Source organism: Callionymus lyra, chromosome 7, assembly GCF_982586985.1.
Source record: "Callionymus lyra chromosome 7, fCalLyr1.hap1.1, whole genome shotgun sequence".
NCBI classification, from domain to species: Eukaryota; Metazoa; Chordata; class Actinopteri; order Syngnathiformes; family Callionymidae; genus Callionymus; species Callionymus lyra.
Genome location: NC_141824.1, coordinates 11,690,325 through 11,716,263, shown reverse-complemented (window position 1 = coordinate 11,716,263; position 25,939 = coordinate 11,690,325). Strand labels below are relative to the sequence as shown.

At 37.6% G+C, this 25,939-nt stretch overlaps 1 protein-coding gene across 1 annotated transcript in view; it reads right to left on the bottom strand.

The window, feature by feature from the left end:
- ecel1 (endothelin converting enzyme-like 1) overlaps nt 1-13,135 on the bottom strand; it is a 38,292-nt gene extending 25,157 nt beyond the window's left edge. The window contains exons 1-6 of the mRNA XM_087796004.1: nt 12,980-13,135; nt 5,549-6,727; nt 4,377-4,445; nt 3,940-4,050; nt 3,788-3,880; nt 1,875-1,999 (exon numbers count right to left, since the gene is read on the bottom strand). Of these exons, the coding sequence (XP_087652130.1) occupies nt 1,875-1,999; nt 3,788-3,880; nt 3,940-4,050; nt 4,377-4,445; nt 5,549-6,412 (1,262 nt within the window). The 5' untranslated portion in view covers nt 6,413-6,727; nt 12,980-13,135. The remainder of the gene's footprint in view (nt 1-1,874; nt 2,000-3,787; nt 3,881-3,939; nt 4,051-4,376; nt 4,446-5,548; nt 6,728-12,979) is intronic.
- Nucleotides 13,136-25,939: the final 12,804 nt, after the last annotated feature.

Sequence of the window (25,939 nt, the reverse complement as noted above, 5' to 3'; positions counted from 1 at the left end):
AGCCTCTGAGCCGTGACAGAACTTTCATTTAAATTTGTCAAACCAGAAATTATACAAAAGCTTCCATCTGATCTTATATCACAAGACACTTTCACCAGATCAAGGTAAACTGTAATGAATGTATACGTCACAGTACAGATTGGAATCCAGTAGGATCTGATGCCTACTAGTACAGATTGGAATCCTGCTAATAATCTGGGATCTTAATATTGGTATGGGTTAGGGGTTGATTACATCAAAATAACATTTACATCAAAATAACGTTTTTATGTAATACAAATGTCTCCTATTAGAATTGGAGATTGTCCTGGTAGAATTACCATTTGTCCGAGGACAGATTGGAATTTCAGTATTCAGATCCCAATACAGTAGTAGGATTCCAATCTCTCCTAGTAGAGATTGGAATTCACTCGTAGAATCTGGAATCCTCCTAGGACAGATTGAAATTCCAATATTCAGATCCCAGTTCAGTAGTAGTACAGATTGGAATTCCAATCTCTACGAGAAGGATTCCAGATCCTACTGGATTCCAATCTGTACTCTGACATATACAAGTATCAATGTAAACAAGTCACTTGTCTGTTGACACATTGACTCATGCTGACACTTTGAGGACATGAAAATGATTTTTAAATACAAAAGCACGACCACTCACTGTGATCAGAACTAAGTCTGACATGGCTGGTGTAAAACTAGTCCAAACTGTCCAAGAATGGATTAGAAGCATTACATTGCACCTTGCACTCCAGTCATGGCAAATGACTTCCATAATTGGGTTCAACTTTTTAAATTAGTCATGCAGTCAAAACTGTGCTTTCGTGTAAAGTGTGTGCCCAGAATAATGAGGCGGTAGAATGTGGTACTTTCTCCTGCTCTGCTGCAGACCACGAGTACTTGAAAGAATATTCAGTGTACTAATAAAACTATATCGATCGGACCATTTATCTGCAAAGATGTGAGCATTTTTGACATCATCCTGATTGATTAAATGTCAAATATGACCAGATTTTGAAAAAAAGAAAAGATAAAAGCTAATTATATACATACGCGATGATAGATAGAACTTACTCCTTTAAAATAAATGAACAGTGAATGCATGGATGAAGAAACTCGACATCTGTTAACTCTCACTGCAACGCTTGTCACACAGGAATGATGCATTCAATGACGTCGGGATTGGTACGACGCATTCAAGACTAGAGAGTATTTTATAAGCAAAGAAACCCTCTTCAACTCAATGGTAATAACTTTATTTATTTTCCTATAAGGTTGTTGTTTTTTTTATACACTGTTGTTTAGTTTTATTGTTTTTATTTTACAGATTCATTTTTAGAAAAAGGAATTTTGTGTGTTTGGGTTTCTCGGAGGAAAATGCATGTAAAAAATGATTGTAAAAGGTTTTATCGCCGCAGACTGTAACACGTTCAGTCCTGAGCGTGAATGACAAGCTCGTAATCCAGCTCCCAGTCCTCCAGGGCCGGAGTGTTGTCGTGAATTTGTGTTGAGCACTGTAACTATTGGCGAGCTGTCAGTGGTCGAACACACATCTCGATGTGCTGCAGCCATCTCGGGCCTCCCCGGGAGTCTGTCAAGAGAGCGTTGGATCTGCAGGTGGTGGAAAGGTTGGGCTGTGTGTGGATCAATATTAATCAGCTGCAGAAGAACTGGAAGTTCAGCCAACAGTGACTGGCTTCGGTGTGCACGATGATGCACGGATTGTCATACAGCGATCCATACACCTGACAACTTGTCGTTACCGCCGGCGACTCAAGCAAATCGCCCACTAAAGTAACATCTAGACATCATTTAAAGACTCTTGTAATCAAAACTCTTGCGTTTCTTCCTTGTTTTCAGCAACATCCATATTTCTTTACCTCTTTGACGTGTTCTTGATGATATCGGAGACTTTTTGGATATAGTCGGTGGCGAGCACCACGATCTCTTCATCCTCTGAGAAGTTGTCATGGAAGATTCTGTCCAGCAAACGTTTCCAATGAAGCTGAAACACAAGACGTTTTAGATTTAGCTCACGATCCCATAAAAACATGTTTGAGTATTGTGACAGTTATCTTTATTTAAGTTTAATTGTGAAGCTGATAACAATAATTATATCATCATCTGTCTACTACTCACACAATGTACTTGTCAAGCAAGCTGAGTTTCATCATCAATGGTTTTTCTCAGTTGTTTTTCAGTTGTCGATCTCAGTAGTTTAGAGTCAGTCTGACGTCCAGGTGTCCGTGGTCAGACTCTAGACTGTCTACTTCTATTAGGCAACAGCAGTTTTAACAATGTGAAAAGATCTCAGGAAGGAGTGATGCAACAGCTGAGAAATGTTCAGCTGATTCTTAATACATTGGTTTTATATCTGTGACTTTATCATTATCAGTTCTTTCTGACGCTTGTGTTTTTGTCCTTCTATTTCAAGGCTAAGACAAAGTGGGTTTTAATCATTCTTCAAACACTAATGATTAAAACTAGTCATTAGAAAATTCTACGTCTGCTCTGGCAACAGTACAGCTAGCCTTAGCTTAGCAAGAGTGAATTGATCGGCAGAAAAAAATTCTAACACTATGAAAACATGAAGCCTAAACTAGCAGTTATGAGATCATTTAACTAATCGCAAAGTACACAACGACTCGTAACCAATTTGCCTATCTTTAAGCAAATAGTCCCTTATCTCAACTAGGGTTGTGAGAAATTATCATTGTATCGTTTTTTTTATATTATATATATATTCAACAGCACTGTATGGTTTTTAATTTTAATAAAGAGTATGTTATGTGAAATAATTTTCAAATTAACATGCAAATATTCAAGGTGTTTGTTTATTTTTGTGTTCCAAATTAACTTCCGGCCACTTGATGGCAGCAGTCATTACATACAGCTGCTAAAAGAGAAATGAAATCCAGCAAGAGCCTAGTGATGACTGAGGACGAGAGGATACAGTCGACTCCAGCACCTTTTAAAGCTGATGGTTGGACATATTTTGGTTCAAGTTTTGAGTCAAGTACTCGACAGTATCATTACGCCAGATTCTTGCCAATACACACCCATATAAATATTAATTATTTTGGTTGTTGTTTTTTTTTCATCATAATTCATAGATAAAACAAAGATGTTTTAAACATCTTACGCACACTGTTAGTCATTCAAAGATCTTCTACTTTAGGTTTAGTAATGCTAAAGCTAGCTTTAAAGCATAGCAAGTGTAAACCGACCAGTCTTTGGTTTAGCATGTTGAGTACAATAAATGAACTAGCATTTATTAAACTATAACTTTGTTATATTCATCAAATTAAATGTGTAATTCACAACAACTCATGGGACCCTTTTACATCCCTAGTCTCCAAACCCTTCTCATCAGGTTCCTTCAAGGGTAGGAAAGTGAACCTTGTGGTTCATAATAAATCAAAAGTAGGACGAATATTTAAGTAAAGAAAAGCTTAATAGCATCAACTTTTGCTCATCATAATTCCTTTTTTGCATCATTGTGTTTCTCTCTCCTTTATCTTTCCACCCACGGTGTTTGTTGACGAGTATTTTGGCCCAAACCCCAAACGATGACGATCATTCAAGTGGTCCTCCTTCTAGCGTTCTCGCCGCTCGCGGGGACACTCTTCTCTTCCTCCCCCTCTCCTTTACTACATTTGAATCCAATGTCCTCCTTTTTTTACCTCCACCCCCGTCATCTCATCTCACACTTTCGTAGCTTTTGCATTACGGCCCTGGATCTCCCCGCGGCGTGGACGGCTCCGTGACTCATGTGCGAGCGAACAATACTCACACTGGGAGCGATGCGCTGTAGCTGCCGGAGGGTGATGCGGTTGTACATGGTGCTGATGTCCTTCCTCTGGTCGTCGTAGTCTGAGATGGTGATCTGGGAAGCGGGGAGGGATTCATTGAGCGCTCGACACACGAACCCTGAACAGGACTCACGTTGGCCAGACGGGTCTCCAGCTCTATGATCTCCTTGGACTTCTGGGTGGCGTTGTGAGCTCCCAGCATGCTCAGCAGACGCTCCATCAGGGCCTTGTAAGCGGCTAAAATCTGAGTGGCAGAATGACATCAGCGCTAATGGACGCCAGGGTCCGTAACATCGTCAGTAATGAACCGGTGACATGTGGCCAAGTGGATGGGATAACAAAAGCACAGCAGGTGCCGGTGGAGGCAGGTGGATTAATGGACGGCGGAGAGAGAGACGGATCAATCGGACAGATGGAGGACTGAGACGGAGGAGAGGGAGAGGCAGATCATTAAGGATGAAGGAAAGGCGGAAGTCGGAGAAGAAAGAAGCGTTAAAATGGACCAAAGTTCAGCTGATGATAAAAAAGATGGATGGATGAAGGAGGAATACGTTTTTTTTTTTTTTTTACCTTGACACTGTCCTCATCCTGTCCCAGGTACAGACTTCTTTCAGGGAGTGTCAATCCTTCCTGATCAATCTGCAAACACACAAGTGTGTTCACAACTAAACACTGCTCTCACACTCTTATCTGAAACTAATATCCTGAATGTCAGATATAGATTTTAAATTGACAATCAAATGACTACAATAAATATTTTACACTTGATTTTGTACACTATTTTTTTTTTCCAGTTGGTTCATCAAAAGACATGTTAATATGTACAAATATGTTATAAAATTAAAAAGATAGTTGTTTCGTATAATCGCTCGATCAACTTCATGGAAGCGAGTTTGCTTTTTTGGTTGGGTTTAAAGAGTTGAACTTATTTTGTCGGCAGTGTTATTTATAAACAAGCTTGCATAACTGGCACGGATTAAATAATGCATTTATGTTGATGATTATGAAGTGAATCTTCAGATGTCATTTCAGGAAAAAAAACACTTTTCTCTGTCACTTGACGACCTGTTCCATGTTTGTTTTTTTGTTTTTTTCATTTTGAAAAAACTTTAAACTGACTGATGTCTGAACGATTGTCACATATTGTATTTCCTCCTCGTGACTTTGAGAGCACACAACCCTGGTAAGCTGGGACGAGTGAATAATGTATAAGGGAATCATTTTTAATTTACTTAAGAGAGAATGTTTAATATTTATCTTCTGTGTTTTGCGGATTATGACTTAATGGTTGACCTTTTCAGCATCACGACTTAAAGTGGAACCGGATTTTTCAAATTGTATTTGGATAATGTTGGTGTTTCAAGGATTCATTTTTTTTATATATAGTGAGAAGGTTATTTAAATATATGTGTAAAATGTATGGATTCTCTGCTGTGTGCAAAATTCAAGTTTAATTTTAATGGACTTTTTGATTTACCTGAATGCATTTTTAAGGAATTCTTCTCTGTCCTCCAATTAGACAAATTTATGGGTTTTAGGGAAATTATGTTTAGATCTAAAAAAAAAATATTTGGTGACATTTGTATGCTCTTTTTGGGTTTGTCTGGGTTTTCTACCACCGTCTTAAAAAACTCGCTTCCTGCTCTTTAGGGCTTAGATGGCAACAGGGAATTATCTGACAACGATAAACGTAAATTTGAATTCCGTCTAAACCGTAATCAAAGACGTCTCGAAGTTCTCACCCTGATGGCGTTCCTGGAGGAGTTTTTATCGTCCACATTCACGGTCAGCGAGAAGAACACGGCGGTGCTGTACACGCCCTGAGTCCTGTACAGCAGCTCGTTGAAGTCCGGCCTCTGCGGGGCGCCCTCCGTCTCCCACCCGGCGGCGCCAGGGGGCGCTCCCACCAGGTCCCACCCTCCACACTCGTCGATCACCTCCGTCATGGGTTCAGAGCCCAGCTTGTCGATGTCCTGGATGTTGACGCACGAACGATAGAACTCCTTGACTTTGCGCTCGGCCGAGTCCAGTCCCGGTCTCCTGATGGGTTCCAGCAGAAGACGCTGTAGCTTCTCCTCGTTGTGTTCCCCGATGGCCGTGATGATGCCGTAGCTGAGTTTATCCTCCGGGATGCCGTGACGCCGCAACCAGCCGCCGCAGGCGAAGGAATAAAAATCCTGGCAGGGTTGGATGGTGGGGTCAATGTTGGCCTGGACGAAGCGAGCCGCTCTTAAAAGCGAGCGTTTGCGTTGGCAGTCCTGTTTGCACTGAGGGTCCTGCTGGGCGTCCAGAGATATGTACTTGAGGGCCAGCATGCTGCCTAGGATGACGCACATGCCGGCCGCGAACACGAGCGCGGAGAGGAGGCAGATCTCACGCCGACTCCATCGGGGGAGCCCCCCACCGCTGTTGGCGGCGCCGCTCGGATCTTTGCTTTTACCGTTAGACCAGGTCCCACCTCGACCCCCTCGACTCACGTGCCGGTCCAGGCTGCCCCCTAAATGGAGAGTCATCCCGTTGCTTAGGATATCGCTGCTATACCGTCCGCCATACTTGACCTCCTGAAACTCGTCGTAGTGGGCCGTCAGCGAATAGGTCTTCTCCATGGCACTCCTGAATCAAAGGCCAGTAGCAACTGTGAGGAATAAGTACTTTTTCAAAGTGAATCGTGTGATCAGAGTAGAAGCATGACCCCCCCTCCCTGCTGGGATCTTAGCCTGATGACTCCGACAGAGCAAAAAAAAAAACTGTTTTCGTTGGTTCTCTTTTAAAGAAATATCTTCTTTGTTCTGCTTGAGTCACGAGCGGGACCGGCGAGCAGCTTCCATTCTGCAAGACGAATCTCCCGACTGCCTCTCATCTTACTTCCCTTCGCTGCTTTTCCATTTGTCCTCTTCTCTCTTAAACCAGTTCCAGGTCACCTGTCGATTAAAGCAAAAAAAAAAAACAGATAAGAGGGAGTGAGCTTGAGAAAAGGAGAAATATATAAAAAAGTGAATCTATAATTGAAAAGAATGGAGAGTCCCTTGACACATTTTCCTATATTGTGTGCGCGGTGTTTTGTTGGCTGAAGCCGGTGTATTGATCAGTGGTAATCGTGCCTCGGGGAGATGGTGTCCCTGCGCGACTCACTGCGCCGGACAAAGCCTTTCTAACGATGATCTAAGCCAGAGCTGGGGGAGCAGAAGAAGCGTCATCCCTTTCTGTTTGTCATTCTGAAATTGATCTTAATTACATCATGGATAATGGTATGGTCCACTCTCCCCCTCTTACACAAACGACACACACACTAAGGACAAGATTACGTCGACTATGATATATTAATATTGACATTGTATTTTTTTTATTGGTGTTCTCAGATGAACCCAATTCCAGGCTTGCTTATAAAAAGTGATTTGTTTTTGGTGGTGCAGTCAGAACAGTGTGCTCGAAGCATGTACTAGTGAATATTTAGGAAGGAACTTTTGGGATTCAGAACTGTACAGGAACAAGATTGTGTTTCACGCTTTGATTTAACTAACGCTGAATGAAACTTTACCCAAGATCACCTTCATTGACCAACATTATACTTATGGTTTTTGGCAACGTGCATGATACAAGTCTTCTCAGTACTTTTCTACTTCATGTTTTGCTCCAAAAATACATCCAAAGTGCACTTTAGACAATGGAAAGACACTTGTCAGGGTCAAACAATCACTATTTGTTTGTACATGAATACATCTGGGTCTCCAACCTTTGGTGCTTTTATGGTGAAACGCTATCAGAACATGCTTCTTCTTTTAGTGCCAATTTATTTTCACTTATTTGCAGGTTTTCCTTTGTACTGTCCATTATTTTTTCTGTGAGACTTTAATCATGCTGGAAAATGAAACCCAAGATTTTGTAGCATGTCTAATGTCATTTTCTTTTAGTAACAATTAATCCTATGAAATTGGTATCAACAAAAGTATCGTTTAGGAACCAATATAGAAATAAAAGCATTGATATCTCTACGAGTATTTTACATTTTCGGTTTAATACGAGCTCTATACATGACTCTAGTCCAAGATCTACAGTTTGTTAACTAATTAACCAGGAGCAGATTTTCCATATCATATTAGTTGTACCACTAAGTAAGTTACACAACTACCGCCTAGTACAGAGACTTGTGTACAGTTTAGGTGAACTTACAATTATAGTCGATAATAAGACTGCAAGCTATCGAATATTTTGGTCATTGAGTATTCAAGGGGACATTCAATTGATTAATACAATATCATGCAGTAAAGCTTTTCATAGTAAAATACGAATTACAAATGCCCAAAAAAGAAGAGAAAAAAGATAAATGCATGGTGAGCTTGATTGATTCACAGATAAACGGTTTCGGTCGACCAAACAAATGGGAAAACCAAAAAAAACAAACGATTGCTTTTAACGATTTATTTAAAAAAAATGTATCACCCTTACTTTTCTGACAGGGATTTTTAAGCAATTTCCAATTCCTACCCTTCTTTTAATCATCTAACTTTTGACAAACGTGATTTAAAATGAGGTTAACCATTTGTCGGGGAGCTATTTTTTGCTATGGAATATTTAAATACTTTGAGTATTTGTTTTGTTGTCAACAGAAATTTGGATGAATTTTGTTTTATTTTGGCGAAAAACAGTGCTGTGAGCAATTATTGTTAAGTCTAAACAGAAAATAATTGAAATGTCCTGGCAAGGGAGCAACTGTGAAGACACGAGGGAACTGTGAAAGAAAGGAAAGCCGAGCTCCAGCCGTCAATCTGTTTAGCCTTTGTCTCTACCTTTGTCTCCAGGGGTTGCTGGAGCTTGTCCTGAGATGCAATCAGGACAGAAGTGTGGGAGTCACCCTGGACCAGTCAGCGGTTCACTGAAGTACAGAACTTTGCACAAACTCACTCTGGAGCTCAGAGGAAAGAAAAACTTCACGGCTAAAAAAAGCTCTTGGAAACAGAATCAATTTGTGGTTCAAGTTCACTCGCATGGACAAGGTCATCTACATCGTGGCACCTCAGACCTTTAGAGCCATTATTCCAGATGTTTTTGGGGGAATTGGGGAAAAACAAAAGTCCCTTTCAGTTTAGCAACCTGTCATGGTGATAAGATACATTTTCAAGATGCAGGGGGAACTATACAGTATATTGTGATACTGTAGTAACAAGGATATATTTGTAGTATTGTCGAGTACTTGACTCTGGTGTTGCAGAATTTACAGACCACATGACTCTTGACGAAGTCGTAACTACTTTAATTTGTTTTCAAACCAAATGATGTCCAAACATCTGTTTTAAAAGCTGCTGGAGTCGACTGTATCCTCTTGTCCTCAGTCATCGCCTGGATCACAGTTAATGTGTTATTGTATTGATACTAGGATGTGTATTGGCAAGAATCTAGCGATACAATACATATCACGATACCAGAGTCAACGAAATGATGTATAGTGATACTGTAGTAACAAGTATATATTTGTAGTATTGTCGAGTACTTGACTTGACAAAGTCGTAACTGCTTAAATTTGTTTTCAAACCAAAGTATTTCCAGACATCGGCTTTAAAAGATGCTGGAGTCGACTGTATCCTCTCGTCCTCAGTCATCACGGATGTAATGACTGCAGACTCTAGTGGTCGGAAGTTTAATTGCAACACAAAATTGAACAAACGCTGTGGATATTTGCTGTTGTTTATTGTGAGTTTAAAAAAACATTTTATTTTATACACCCTTCTTTGAAAAACATAACTTAAATTTTGATTTAAAAAAATCTGATTTAAGCGCAGTTAAGTACAGTTTCGTGAAAAACTACTAATATTTTGACTCATGTTCCATGCCTGATTTTACTTACTTTCAAAAACGTTCACCCTTTACGTACATGTACCTAACTCGGTACTTAGTCTGGCCATCTGGATAACTTTATAAAGAACCATCTGGATGGAAAATGGTGTTTTAAAAGAGGTTCTCTTCGAAAGCATCTCCAGAAAAAAAAGTCCAAAAATCTTTTGTCATTAGATGTCATGTACGACTCTAAGGTAGTTCTCAGTAACACTCGTCAGCGGCAGCAAGTCGTCCGCCAAGCATGATTATCAAGCACATTATTCGGGCTGATACCGGCAGCGTGACTCTGGCGGCAACGACGGCGTGACTGGAGGTGACACCTCTGTCAACACTGGTGTCAACACGGGAGTCGGCGCCGAGAGAAAGTTCTCCTCTCAGTTCAGAAAAAGGGAATCGAGCTCCACGGAGGGCACGGAAAAGAAAAGGTGGTGAGAAGCCAAGGGTGGTGTGTCGCTGGGAACTGTCACTCTCCATCCAAGTGATCATCCATCAATCCTCTGCCTTGTTTCACACACACACACACACCATCAAAAACACATTATATCTCTAAAGCCACATACCATAAGCGACAGCTGCTTTGTTTATCGTATTCTTTATGTTTTTTTGTTCTTTATAAATATTATTGGACTGTCAGTTATTGACACATTTACTTATCTCTCTCGCCCTCTCTCTCTCTCCAATCTTCTTATGCATTATAATGAATTCTATTACACACACAAAAGCACACAAGCAGTGAGTGGACGAGCGCTTCTAATGGATTGAATCTTGCAGGTGCCATCGCTGAGAAGAAGGTATGCATGATGAATGACTGTTTACTGAACATGACAGGCTCTTAATATCACAGGCTCGCGCTAATACAGACGCATGGGAACAACATGCACAGAAGCACTAACTAGAGTCCGTCTCGCTGATGCTTGTACCAGAAGGATATGACGCTGGATTCAATCGGAATAGAAAGTAACAACAAAAAAAAGGTTCACGGAAACCAAGACACTCTCAAGGTCATTCAGACTTTTTTTTTTTTTTTTTTTATAAAATCTGCCTGAAATTCTTATGATAAAGTTTTACCTTACCTTACCTTACATACTCGAAATACTTTGTTAAATTATTTAAAGTGTCAAACTGTAACGGTTATCTTAAGGCACTTCAGAGTTTAAGTGTGGGAAATGAAAAGCGGGTTCCGGTGAATAGCAATGAGCTACAGCAGTGAAGAAGAACTTCCTTCCTAACAGGCAGAAACCTTCACCAGAACCAAACTGCTTGAATAAGCTTGATAAGAATTTGGCATCCAACAGTACTTCAGGGATGACTTACAAGGGTATATATTTATAACACTAGACCATTGAGTAGAGAGAGAACTACATTCTTTTTTACCAACAATTATTGATACTTTTTAAGCATTTGAAATATCACTGATAGCAATGAGCTCATTAGTTTCAGAACTTGATTGCACAACACACAAAGTAGTAGCGAAGATTAAAGCTGTAGCTCTAGCTAAACAGACTGACCAATCCTTCAAAAGGTTCATGGATTCAGATGGTTTTCCAAAACACCAATACGATTTCAACATCTGTTCCGTATCAATTAATCAATTAATATCAATTATAATCCTTGTAATGTTTACATTGTTCTGTCGTTTTGCTAACGGATAGACAAACTCTAATACAACTGTTTGCGGGGGAAACATTGTTAAGCAGTTAAAGAGCTCTTTACTGACATCTTCTGGAGAATCATTATGGATGACACTCGTCTGATGAAAACACTTGATCGATAAGTAATCTGTGTCTCCAGCGGTTTTAAAACGAAGTTTGGTTACCCTGCTGTTGCATTGTTGTGTTCATTTTTTGTGTGCGTCGCTTTGTAGTGACTCACAAGTTTGTTATCCACAGAACTTTCATAAATATGTTTGATTTATATGGAAAATGAATGTTTTGAAATATATCAGAGGGATTTTACTACATCTGGGAAAGTCTGTGGGAGTGAAAGACTTTGAAGTGAACACGACATTAAAGTACTTATGCGTGTTTTAATCACACACATTATACGGACATTACATGGCTTTCAAAAGGGCCACGTATGGAAAAGCCATCATCGTAACACGAAGCAACAATAGAGGTGTTCAGTCAGTGAAGAACATCTAAATAAAAGCTGCAGATGAACCAGGTTCGTGCACATTAAGTCTCCGATTCAGACGCAAATTCATGCAAAACGGAACCAAAGAATGTGTCAGAGAGATCATTTATGTGTTTTCTGAAGTGCTGTCTCTCGTTTGGCAGTTTCTCCGTCAGCACGATTACTCACGAAAGTAATTGAATCTGCTTTTTTTTATTTTTATTGCCTAAATCCTCCACCTGATGTCCCTGAGTTGTGAGCAAGCATGGATGAAAGGATGAAGGTTACTGTTCGGTTGCCGCAGCTACACCCCCCCCCCCCAAACAAATCCTTCATGTTGCTTCACGCCGCAGGTATCAGGGAATCAAACCCACCACCTCTCAGCTGTTTACATATCATCTCCAACTCCTCCTCTGTTGACTCTCTCCACATCGCGTTCGTGAGACTGCATTCAATTCTTGGACAAACCAGAACAAGTTCAACAGACTGTGAAATTCTGTGTTGGTGAAACTTTTCTCATTTTTTTTTTTTTTTGCTCGTCCCCGGACAGAACGTCTCGGTAAAAGGGTTATTATACATCCATTCAAGGTGGTCACAGAAGCCCGGGTGTGTTTGCTCCTCTCTTATCAACTCTCCCCAGTGGTTGCAGTTTAGTGCTCTGGTGTGTTCGCCCCCCAAATTGAATCTCATTCAACAGCTGAAAGATATTTTCCTAAGCTGGAGAATTGCAGAGAGTGTAATAAATTATAATGTGTGTCATAATATCAGAGACTAATGGTGTTTGACCCACAACGTTTTTTCAGCAAGACTTTCAGCTCGCTTTCTTTTTTTTGGGGGGGGTTAATGTGACAAACGTCAAGCTTGAAATGCTTTTACTGACTTAAAGATGCAGCTTTTTGTTACATATGTTAAAAGCAGATTTTTTTTTGTAACAGAAAGATCCTTCTCAACACAAACTTTACAATGAATTCAAGTGTTATTAGAAACAGAAAATGTACACAAACAAACTGAAATAAGTCAAAATAAAATGTAATATATATAAATGTAGAAACAAATGTATATTAAAATGATTTTACAAGTAAGTAATGTAACAAGATGCGCGTCATCAGTGTATATATTTTTTAAATGTAGCCATCAGCTCTAGCATGAGCTGTGTTGAATAAACTTATTTCACAAACAACATCACAACAAACTCAACTATGGAATAAACAGTCGCTGTGTGAACTTACCTGGCGGCAGGACAGGGAACCAAGCGACCGATGATTCGTGCGTGTTAAAGCGCGTCCACGCTCCGCGCTTCGCGCTTCACCGGGCGACACGCGTGGATTATCCGTCCCACCCTTCAGAGGTCCTCTCTCGCCGGGGTCCTCACAGCTCACTGCCGCCGCCGCAGCTCACGGACCCCGATGTATGGAGGGGGGAGGAGCCTGGAGGTGAGGGAGAGGGAGGGATGGAAGCGAGGAGGGGGAGATCCTTCACCAACAAGTGCGCAAACGTGGATGACAAAAAAGAAAAAAAAATGTAACCCCACTTATGTTCCTAATAATCCACGTCTTTTTTTTAATCTCCCTCGCAGCTGTTGACACGTCTTACATATGAACCATCATTGCTTTTGAGTTTTAATTCGAATTTAATGAAAATATATGAGTGTCGTCGCTCCCTGTCTTTAAGTGTGACGTATTTCATGTCTTTATAACGCTGTTATCAACTGTCATTACTTTACATTAATTTTAATTAGAGTTTAATGAACATATACGTGATTGTATAATGCTCCCTTTTCTTAAGTGTCAAGTAGTTAATATATTTTATTTCATTGGATAATGATCAATTTCCCTTCAACAAATATAGAGGTAATTATTCCGACCAATTAAGTAGATCGGATTTTGGGTTGTATTGTCTAAGGCAGTGGTTTCCAACCTTTAATCCGGGAAATGGTACCGTTCCAAATTTGTATTGCCATTGTTATAAACACAACGTAGCATTTTTTTTTTTGTGGTGGCATTAATTTCTGTTCTATTGATTATTATTGTATGGAATGTGTTTTTGTTTTAGTGGTATTTTCTTTTTCTAATTTCATTAGTCTGTGACTCTTGACACGTCGTATCAGTCGAGTTTACTCAAGAAATCAACCTGTAAACTAGTGAAAATGAGTGAAACACAATCTTTATATGGTTTGTTGACCTATAAAGTGTTTAAGATAAGATAAGGGACAGAGATGATGGATGTAAACGAATATACTAAGACGCACAAGAAGAGTTTAAGTTATGCTGTGGGATTTATGTTCCTGTTACAGAAAGATTGTTAATTTAGTTTAGCCAGTGACCTCCGCTGTTAAAATGTTTTGTCCCCTATTGTGATTGAGTTGGAAGATCCTGGTCTAGGGTCTATGCTTGGTCCTCCTCTTTTCTCATTGTAAACAGATTTGATCTGTTATTGAAGCAGGACTCTTCACGTTGTTATTTTTCATATATTCTCTAAAGATTCAAGCAGTACATCTCTCCAGCTATTATTTGAATGTCGCAGCTCAACAAAGAACTTTGCCCGAGAAGCGCCAGAACCTTTTGTATTTGTTCTTGTATTTTTTTTTAATGGTACAGCTGCGCTTCACACACAAATCGTTTTCTAAAAATGGGGGTGTTGCAGAGAAAATCCAAGTCTGTCTTGGTGGTCATCTCTTTTGCTTTTATTCTTGTCTATTAGCACTGCAGACAGTTTGTTTTATTTAGGTAAAACTGTAAAAAATAAATCATAAAGATGTTTTTTCACTCATTTTCACCAGTTTACAGGTTTATTTTACCTAAACATGACTGAAACGAGTATTGACGTGTCAAGAGTCATAGTTTAATGTTACTTCAGAGAAAATTACATCTGTTTTTCAAAATAAAACGCACTACAAACAGTTATGATCAATAGAACAGAAATTATATAAACACTTTTTTTCTGTGCAGGCTGTAATGAATGGTGGTGTGGGACCACGGCGCGCAAACTTTATTTTTAATCTATTTTAGATTGTTGGTTATCAAAATACCTCCTAGCTTAATTCTAATTTGAAAAAAAAAAAGTAATTATAAACAGTCGCTTAGAACCAAGTCCTCTAGTTTCTTCCTACCAACATATTTTAGAAGCACCGTGATTGAAAGAACTGGAAGTAAAAAAGATGGTTATTTATGACCAGATAAATAATAATAATAATTTTTTCATCTTACAAACCTGTTCATGGTTACTGTAACAGTTTATTTTTGTTTCTTAACAAGAAGGATCTGTCTCACCTGCAGTTGATACAAAACTCTGCAGCGAGAATTCTGAGCTGCTCTAGTAGAAGAACTCACATTTCTCCGATCCTTAAAACTCTTCACTGGCTGCCAGTTTCTTTCAGGATCAACTTTAAAATTATGGTTCTTACTTTCAGATCTATTCAGATCTGGTCAGACCATCCATCAGTGATCTGATCCAGCCTTACATCCCAGCTCGGGCTCTGAGGTCTGTGGATCAGAATCTACTGATGGTTCCTGAACACGCTTCAGAACCAGAGGAGAGAAATCCTTCCAGACTGTTGCTCCTAAGCTTTGGAACCATCTCTGTGTTTGATGATCTACTGACTCCTTCAAGAAACATCTTAAGACCATTTATTCAAGGTTTTCCAAATTTTTAGTTTTAAAATTTATAGGTATTTTTATTTATTTTTTTGTCTATTGCTTTTGGTCGTTAAAGCGCTTTGTGACCCTGGTCCAGAAAGGCACTTCACAAATAACTATTATTCACTTACTGAGTACCTGAAAATCCGTTTATCGCAGGTAACAATGTGTTCTTTAGCATTGGACTGTAGTAGAACAGTAATGATGAGAGGAAAGATGGAGTGGGTGAGAAGGAACGAGGAGGGTAAAGATATTATCTGGCTGGAGCCGTTTACGCTGCGACCATATGAGCAACACCGACGCTCGTAAATCTCCGAGGCCAAATGGCGACTGAATAAATTCATCTGATGATGTCACCGAGCGAAGTAATCAACTGAGAGGTCTGACCCACATGCTAATATGCTGAGTAACTCAAGAAAGAAAGAGGGAACCGTAAATTCATCCGTCCATCCATAATTCCAAGAACGCACATTTGTCAGACCCTTCATCCCAGTAAAGATATGCATACATCGAGACAGTAGTTTCATCCAATGATGAATCAGCATTTTAAGAAACTCAATCCTTTTAATAATCATTTCATCTGTTTGTTAATAAAGGCCCATCCGTCCGTCCGTCCGTCCGTCCGTCCGTCCGTCCGTCCATCCATCCATCCATCCATCCATCCATCCATCCATCCTCCCTCTATTTATCTGTCATAGGAACATCTGATTTTAGTCAAAATGTTGGAAATATGGTGATATATCGTAATATTCTTTGCCACAATACCGTATCGATATTTAATAGCAACAATATCCATTAATTGTTTTTGGCTTGCAAATCATATTTGATATTTTAACCAAGTTATTTGATAGTTTATAGTTAAATAAAGTGTTTTTTTTTAAATAAAATGTTTGTTTTTTACACCAACAATTAACATGATGGCAGCAGTCTTTACATCCGCCGCAGATAAAGGATAAATGAAACCATGAAACCACGTGAGATCCCAGCGATGACTGAGGACGAGAGGATACAGTGAGTCCAGCAGCTTTTAAAGCTGACGCTTGGACATATTTTGGTTTCAAAACAAATGAAAGCAGTTACGACTTTGTCAAGAGTCATGTGGTCTTTAATTCTGCAACACCAGAGTCAAGTACTCGACAATACTACAAATATATCCTTGTTCACACAGTATCGTTAAATATATTCGCCCCTGTATTGCGATACATATTGTAGATTCCTACAATAATATATACATATAATATAAGACATTCTGCTAATCCAAGAATGTCAAATTCAATCACTTAAGGTGCTATAATGGATGAACTGTCAAGGTTGCGGGCAGAACAAAAGTAAAAGAACAAAGTTATAGAAAGTAAGAGTCTGATTGTGAAACTATCTTCTTATTCTTGGAGGCTCAATATATGATAATACTCTTTTTATTCGTAATTATCAAAATCTTTCAATACAAGTTTTAACATAATTTGAAGTCTCTTTATAACTGTTGACATCCAAAATCTCTGTTCCTTATCTTATCTTAAACACGGGTATCTTTAGAAGTGTTGATATGGTATCGCCTGCCATGAGAAGAACATTCAAGAGGGTTTCAAAACTATCAGTTGCTGAAGCATGTGTCAAGAATCTTGATTCACAGCACAATATTGAGCGAATAATAAAAAAGAAAAAGGTCATGATCTGGTTTCTAAGGACAAAGATGTTGATCAATCTTCAGTCAATATTCAGACCTTATGGTCACTCTGGTGAGCAACATGAGTTGGTTCAGTTGTTGAGTCTTTGGCACTCGACTCAGGTGTGATAGAGTCACTACTTCACTTCAAGAACAACTTCTTTTTATCACCGACCATTCGTTAGGCCACAAGAATTGATGTGTTGGGCCAGATTTGATCCAGTCCATCATTCTTCTTCGTCTTTAATTGCAACTCCATCTTCAGTCCCCCTCAAAAATATGCCTAATCCATGATGCTGTGTGTCTTTGTGTGTATATTAGTCAGTATTTGATCTCAGGATACACATATGTGTGTTGAAAAAAATCCATATACTACAATATCAAAGTTGTTGTTTTTTTCTTCCCATTTTGCTATTTAACAGCACTTTTTTGATTACATTTTTTTGCGGCTTCAAATCTCATGTATTATTTATTTTTATTATAGTTATTTCATGGTTTGTATGTGAAAAGAATGTGTATACAAGTAACATTTTTTTGTGTTTAATTAAATTACGACATGGCATCAGTTTTTACGCCCTCGGCAGCTTAAGAAAAAATGAAAGCCTAACGTTGACTGAGGACGAGAGGATACAGCAGAATATTTTGATTTCAAAACAAATGCAGCAGTTACGATTTCGTCAAGAGTCATGTGGTCTGTAAATTCTGCAACACCAGAGTCAAGTACTCGACGATACTACACACATATCCTTGTGTCTACAGTATTACTATATATGGTATTGTTGACCCTGTATAGTGATACATATCAAATCATATTCTTGACAATACACACTCCTAGAAACGTGTTTAACTTATTACATTCGCAAAGATCCCATGAGATCCTGGTGATGACTGAGGACAAGAGGATACAGTGACTCCAGCAGCTTTTACAGCTGATGTTTGGACATATTTTGGTTTTAAAAACGAATGAAATCAGTTACGACTTCGTCAAGAGTCATGTGGTCTGTAAATTCTGCAACACCAGAGTCAAGTACTCGACAATACTACACATATATTCTTGTTACTACAGTATCGTTGACCCTGTGTCGTAAAAGCCGGATTCTTACCAACACAAACCTCTACTTCCATCACGCCTGACAAAGGCTTTATTCATTTCTTCCTCTCATTGTCTTTTTTTTTTTCCTCTGTTAGCTTTGGGTCCCTCGAAATTCAAGCGACAATCATTTGCTAACCGAGAGCGGCGCCGCTCACGCCGGTCTGTAATGGAGCTCAGTGAAGCGGCGGATCCGGGGGTTCAGCTGTCAGCCCTGCACGGGCGCGAGTCACTTGGCGTCCCAGAACACTTGCTGTCCACAGACCCGGGAATTAAAAAACGAGGGGCCCCGGCAGAGACGGCAGGAAGTGGCCGCCCAGACCCCGGAGAAGCAGATGAGCCGGGCTCACTCTTGGACTCTCTGGTGGGGGTTCTGAATGAGCGCCGGTCCCTCGGCTCTTTGATTCATCCAGATTTCTATTAGAGTGTTATTTACACACCTGCTGCCACAGGGACCGACCAACACTCCCTTTTTTTCATCCCTCAGCGACTCTGGTGCAACAACAATCGGCACCAGAGGCTGCAAATAATCACTTTTTTTTTAGAAGCTGTGAGGTTGAGTTTTAAATAGAAACACTGACTTTTCCCTTCTTTTAAAAATAGTTGTTAAAAGAAATGATGAGTCTGGATTTATATTTATAAGGGCTGCACGATATTGGAAATAAATGCGATATTTGATATTGGTGTGTTGAATTTGCGATATATTGATATTAATGCGGTATTTTTTCTTTCACCTAAAAATGTAGCCGCGTGCAGGTGCTCAGAGAGGAGCTGCCGGCGCGTCGCGATATCACCAAATCGAAAATAAATCCCACCTCCTTTTACAAGCACATGTAACAGTTTATGAATGCCCTGATGCTAACAAATTAGCATATTAGCATACTGTGAAGACGGACAGGCTTAAACTTGTTGGGAAGTACAGCGATCTTATAAGAAAACAACTTAGACGAGATGAAAAGTACTTACAATGTGTTGCTCTAGCAAAAGAGGTTGAAATAGATGAGTGACTGGTTCACTCATGTTTAAGTAGATCATAAGTTAGTATTACTTCTGTGTATATACTGAGCCGCGCTAAGTCGGCGCGCCGGAAAGACGGGTCGCCATAGTAACTGAGCCTAGCACAGTTCACAGACAGATGGAGACGTAAAACCACAACGAGACTTAGAAGTATAAATTGACAACTTTATATAACGTGACACTGATTGGTCAAAATGCTTAATTTATACAATTAAAAATTATAATGGATCGCACATGTTTTCCATATGCATATATCGCACGTGCAAATATTGCGATATCGATATATTTCCGATATATCGTGCAGCCCTAATATTCATCATAAATGGAAGTATTTTGTTGTGAGGTTTGGACTTGATCTTGTGCCTCAAAAGGCCAAATAGAGTTATATTTGATTTTTCAAAAGCTCTTGCATTCCTGGTTTTCTGCAGCTGTGCACCTCTTTTCCCTGCTGCTCTTGAAAACAGAAAAAACATGGATGCCGGTCACGGAGCGCTGGTCCAATAAGCCGGTACATTTAGGAGGATATTTGAGCGAGGGATTGTTCTTCCTGCGACGACCCAGAAAGTACGATCCGCTCCAGGAGCGACGAGTCCGTCCAGTCGGATCTCGCTTCTTGTATCATGAGTCAAATGATGAGTTGTTTTTGTGTCGATTGATGGGAATTTAAATATACTGGGATATGACAGAACTATTTTATTTTGTAGTTTCCAAGGAGGGACTGTGGATGTACTGTCCAGATAAGAGACGCAACAGTTCAGACAAGCTTGGTGGATCAATGGAGGCTCCGTCTGTTCAACACCTGAGTCTGAGCCCCCCCCCTCCACACGCACACACATGCACACACACACACACACACACACGCACACACACACACATGCACACACACACACATGCACACACACACTCTTCAGCGACAAGATCTGAGACTGAGCCCCCCTCAGCTCTTTCTACAAAGGATTTTTAAATCTTGTCCTGCGGGAGTTAACAGTCAAACAAGCCCTTTGTATTTTATCGATACAATACATATGAAGTAAATAATTGATTTATATTTTTTTAGTTTTTTTTTTTTAATTATACTAATAATTTGATACTGTTATGTTATTAGTGGCTTTATATCCACTAATACACGAAACACACATTTAATTTAAAAAACGTTACACTTAATCTTGATGTGTGAATAATTGTATTACTTGACAATTTGTTTTCTTTTTATTTTGTTTAATTTGAACGATAAATATTTATTCTGATTGAGTTGCTTGTTAGCTTGTTAGCTTAGACTTAGACACGTATGATCATTGAATTTTCATCTAATCAAACAATTTTCAACTATAATCAAACAATTTTCAACTATAATCAAACAATTTTCAACTATAATCAAACAATTTTCAACTTTAATCAAACAATTTTCAACTATAATCAAACAATTTTCAACTATAATCAAACAATTTTCAACTATAATCAAACAATTTTCAACTATAATCAAACAATTTTCTACTATAATTTAACAATTTCCGACTATAATCCAACAATTTTTAACTATAATCAAACAATTTTCAACTATAATCAAACAATTTTCAACTATAATCAAACAATTTTTAACTATAATCAAACAATTTTCAACTATAATCAAACAATTTTCAACTATCATCAAACAATTTTCAACTAAAATCAAACAATTTTCAAATACAATCAAACAATTTTCAACTATAATCAAACAATTTTCAAATACAATCAAACAATTTTCAACTATAATCAAACAATTTTCAACTATAATCAAACAATTTTCAACTATAATCAAACAATTTTCAACTATAATCAAACAATTTTCAAATACAATCAAACTATTTTCAACTATAATCAAACAATTTTCAAATACAATCAAACTATTTTCAACTATAATCAAAGAATTGTCAACGGAAATGAAACAATTGTCAACGGAAATGAAACAATTTTCAACTGAAATCAAACAATTTTCAACTATAATCAAACAATTTTCAACTATAATCAAACAATTTTCAACTAAAATTAAACTATTTTCAACTAAAATTAAACAATTTTCAACTTTAACAAACAATTATTATTTTATTTTATGTTTTTCCTAGCATACGTGTGTGCAGATGTGTGCGTATGTGCTGCACAGAAGAGCAACAAAGTGTGCGGTTGTACTTTCAAGCAGAAAAAAGAGACACAAACACACACCCAGAGTGTATAACATCGATGTAAAGTGTCGAACTCGTCACAAAAGTGTTGTTGCTGTTTGAAGCATCTCTGCAGTGTAACAGTACGTCACGCTTGATAAAGACGCCGTCAGCTCATTAGCTGCAGGTGAGACGCTGACAACGGATCAATGAGAGCTTAATGAGAAATGGATGGAGGAAGCTTCTTGAGAAGTGAAACAGTACGAGGCGTACGTTGTGCGGTAATAAAGCCCCCGCAGAAGACGACATTAAGAAGGAACACGGCGCAGGATGAAGTAGTTAAGCAGGTGAGCGTGACAAGGTTTGATTCCTGAGGTGTCATTAGTTATTAAATTATAACACGAGCTGCTTGTACAGAATGTTTTCATCATGACAATGAAACACAAACACACACTTCTCAGATAAACAAAAAACTTTTGATGTTTTTTTTTTTAGGCCAATATTTATGTCTTTTCAGAAATATTTGTAGAAGTGCCATTTTCAGTATTTAATTTTTATTTTAAACTATTGAATTGAATTATTTGTTTATACTAAAATTATATATTTGTTTTTTATTGAATACTTGGATTAAATTATTCATATTTTGAAACGTTTCATTCTTAATTTAAATATTTTGAATATATTTTAAATATGTTTAAACAAAAAGTATCATACTTTTTTTTTAAATTATTCTGTTAAAAATATCAATATTTTATCTGTTGAATTCAATTATACAGAAAATAATTCAAGGTCAAAACATTTGAAAAGTGTAAAATTCAATGATGGCACCGATCTACTATTATTACACCGAAATCTTAATTTAAAAAGGCTACAAATTAAAAATGATATATAATTATAATTGAGACCATTTATCTTCTTTTTTGTATTTTAATTCAATCATTTTTCAACTAAAATCAAACAATTTTCAACTGTAATAAAACTATTTTTAACTATAATTAAACAATATTTACCATGATTATTGTTAAAAAATAGTATTATTATAGTAAATATTGTTTAATTATAGTTAAAAATAGTTTTATTATAGTTAAAATTGTTTGATTATTGTTAAAAATAGTTTTATTAAACAATTTTAACTATAATAAAACTATTTTTAACTATAATTAAACAATATCTACTATGATTATTGTTAAAAAATAGTTTTATTATAGTAAATATTGTTTAATTATAGTTAAAAATAGTTGTATTATAGTTAAAATTGTTTGATTATTGTTAAAAATAGTTTTATTAAACAATTTTAACTATAATAAAACTATTTTTAACTATAATTAAACTATCTACTATGATGATTGTTAAAAATAGTTTTATTATAGTAAATATTGTTTAATTATAGTTAAAAATAGTTGTATTATAGTTAAAATTGTTTGATTATTGTTAAAAAATAGTTTTATTAAACTATTTTAACTATAATAAAACTATTTTTAACTATAATTAAACAATATTTACTATGATTATTGTTAAAAAATATTTTTATTATAGTAAATATTGTTTAATTATAGTTAAAAATAGTTGTATTATAGTTAAAATTGTTTGATTATTGTTAAAAATAGTTTTATTAAACAATTTTAACTATAATAAAACTATTTTTAACTATAATTAAACAATATTTACTATAATATAACTTTTAAACTATAATCAAACAATATTTACTATAATATAACTTTTAAACTATAATCAAACAATTTTAACTATAATAAAACTATTCTTGACTATAATGAAACAATTTTCAACTATAATCAAACAATTTTTAACTGAAATCAAAAAAAATTCAACTGAAATCAAACAATCTTTAACTTTAATCAAACATTTTTTAACTGTAATAAAAAAAATAAAAATAAAACATTTCAATACATAAATTATTGAATTAATTTATTCCAAAAAAATGCTTAGAAATGTCAATCAAAAGATGAAACATTTACAACATTTAGTTGAGATATTCTGAAGGCCCTGATATTGAGGATCATCAGATCATTTCTTTGGACCTGGAGACCCTCAAAACGACTGATATTTTAGGAGCTTCAAACAAGGTCATGATTACAACAGCTTTATGGCAACAACAAAAACACTTGAAATAAAGATAATGAAGATGATGATAAAACATGGTCTCGTCACAAAGACTTCATTCCAGAGCAGAAGGTTCTCTTCCCTCCTCGGAGCAGGACTGAGCCGAACCCTGGTCCTGGGCTGGTTTTTAATGAGCAGTGAATATCTATCAAGACTTCAGAGCCTCCTGTGATCGTGTGCAATAGATTTGAAATATGGAGGACGTAAACATTCGGGGAGGTGTTTGGGAATCGACTCGTCTCCCCTGAATTCTGCGCTTTAAAAAAAGTGCATCTTGTTCCTTCATGCAGGGAAGAGAGCGAAGCTCGGCTCCATCATCGCAGATTAAAATGGCCTTTTAGTGCCGAGAGTTTTCCATATTTCTAAAGTGGAAGAAACATTTGCTTTCGGGCTTAATTCGATTTCAATCGAGCTGTGACTGTTTGTGTGTGTGTGCGTCTGTGTGTGTGTGTGTGTGTGGAGGCGGATCCAGCCGGACTGATCCAGATGAATCCGAGCGTAATGAAGATCGACAAGAAGTCGACAAATCTTTTATTTTAAATCTGAAACCTCCTTCTTTTCTGTCGTTTGTTTCTCATGTGGTTCATTTTTGCTTTAATTTGCTACAATGTTACAGTGATGATCTTAAGCCCCGCCCACTTCTTGTTGACCATAAATCAATCACTCCTGGAAGTCTCCACCTCCAAGGGACTTGTTGTATAAACGAAGCGGGACGGGATTACAGCTGGCTGGAGGAGGAGTGAAGCCATTATTATGTCATAAATGGACTGCACTCTCGTAACCATTCGTTCGCCCAGATTTTAGACTGAACTTTATAATGTAATAACTTCAAAACGGAACATCGTCAAGATGACGTTTCTGCTATAAGTGGAATCAAAACTGCCAGAGAACATAAATGGACTGTACCAAGGTTCTTCTGGATCCTTAAAAAACGTCTAAAAAGGTATAAAATGAATAATTGAAATAAAAAGGGCCTTAATTGGCATTAAAATATCTAATATCGTGTCGAGATACGTCTTATATCAATAGATTCTTGCCAATACACATCCTAGTATCAACACAATAGCAAAATTAACTGTCCTGGCGATGACTGGGGATGAGAGGATACAGTCGCCTCCAGCAGCTTTTAAAGCTGATTTTTGGACAGATTTTGTTTTAAAAACAAATTAAATCAGTTACGACTTCGTTAAGAGTCATGTGGTCTGTGAATTCTGCAACACCAGAGTCAAGTACTCGACAATACTACAAATATATACTTGTTACTACAATATCAATATATCCTATCATTGCCCCTGTATCGCTATACGTATCGTATCGCCTGGTTCTTGCCAATACACACCTGTCATAGTGAAGTTGGAACGATATCACATGTGTTTTAATCTCTTTAAAGCGACAGTTATTGATTAGTTTTTTGCCCCTGATACAGATTTTGGTGAACATTTTCATGAAGCCATTGACCACAACACAAGAAAGAAAAACCGTCAGAAAAATATATCTAATGGTGCCTGAGTCATGACCGTTAACAATTAAAACGGAAATCAAACGTCATAAATAAGAAGGCTTTAACGTTCTCCTCCAGACTCTGTTCTTCAACAAGGGCTGGATCCTCATTTTCTGGACGGTTAATCCCGGCGAGTGTGACTCGCTTGTCTTGGTGCTGCTGAAAGAAGCTAATAAAGTGCCAGTCAAGCTCTCCACGGTGATCTTGAAGCTAAACAAGTCCATAAAACCAGTGCACCTGCCCATTTCTTTAAGAAACTGGCTTCCAGTTTCTTTCAGGATCAACTTTAAAATTCTGGTTCTTACTTTCAGATCTATTCATGGTCAGACTCCTCCTTACATCACTGATCTGATCCAGCCTTACACCCCAGCTCGGGCTCTGAGGTCTGTGGATCAGAATCTACTGATGGTTCCACGCACACGGCTCAGGACCAGAGGAGAGAAATCTTTTCAGGCTGTTGCTCCTAAGCTTTGGAACGATCTTCTTCTCTCTTTGCGCTTGATGGATCTACTGACTCCTTTAAGAAACATCTTAAGACGTTTCTATTTGTTCAGGCTTTTCCTTGATTTTCTCGAACTCCTGTGTTGTTCTCAGTATTATCTTGATCTTTAAAGTATATACTTTATTGAGTATTGTTTTGATTGTTTAAGCGCTTTGTGACCCTGGTCTCGAAAAGCGCTATATAAATAAATATTACTTACTTACTTACTTACTTTAGATAAAATAAGTAGAATATCTGCCTTAAAATCACAATAAATTGGACATTTTCCCAAACTAGAAACCTCCCTCAGATGCACATTTACTACTCAAAAATATTTACACATACATTTAAAGATGGTATTTATTAATTTAGATGCAGTATTTTTAAGCTGTGAATCAATTCACTGATGTTTTTTAGTAAATCAATCTCTTTTCAGAAAGTGATTTTGACCAGGCCTGACTCTGTCTTTCAGTCGGTGCCTCTAACTTTCTGCTGCTCGATAAACAAGCAAACAAAACCATAACCTCTCCTGGTGATGTCGTG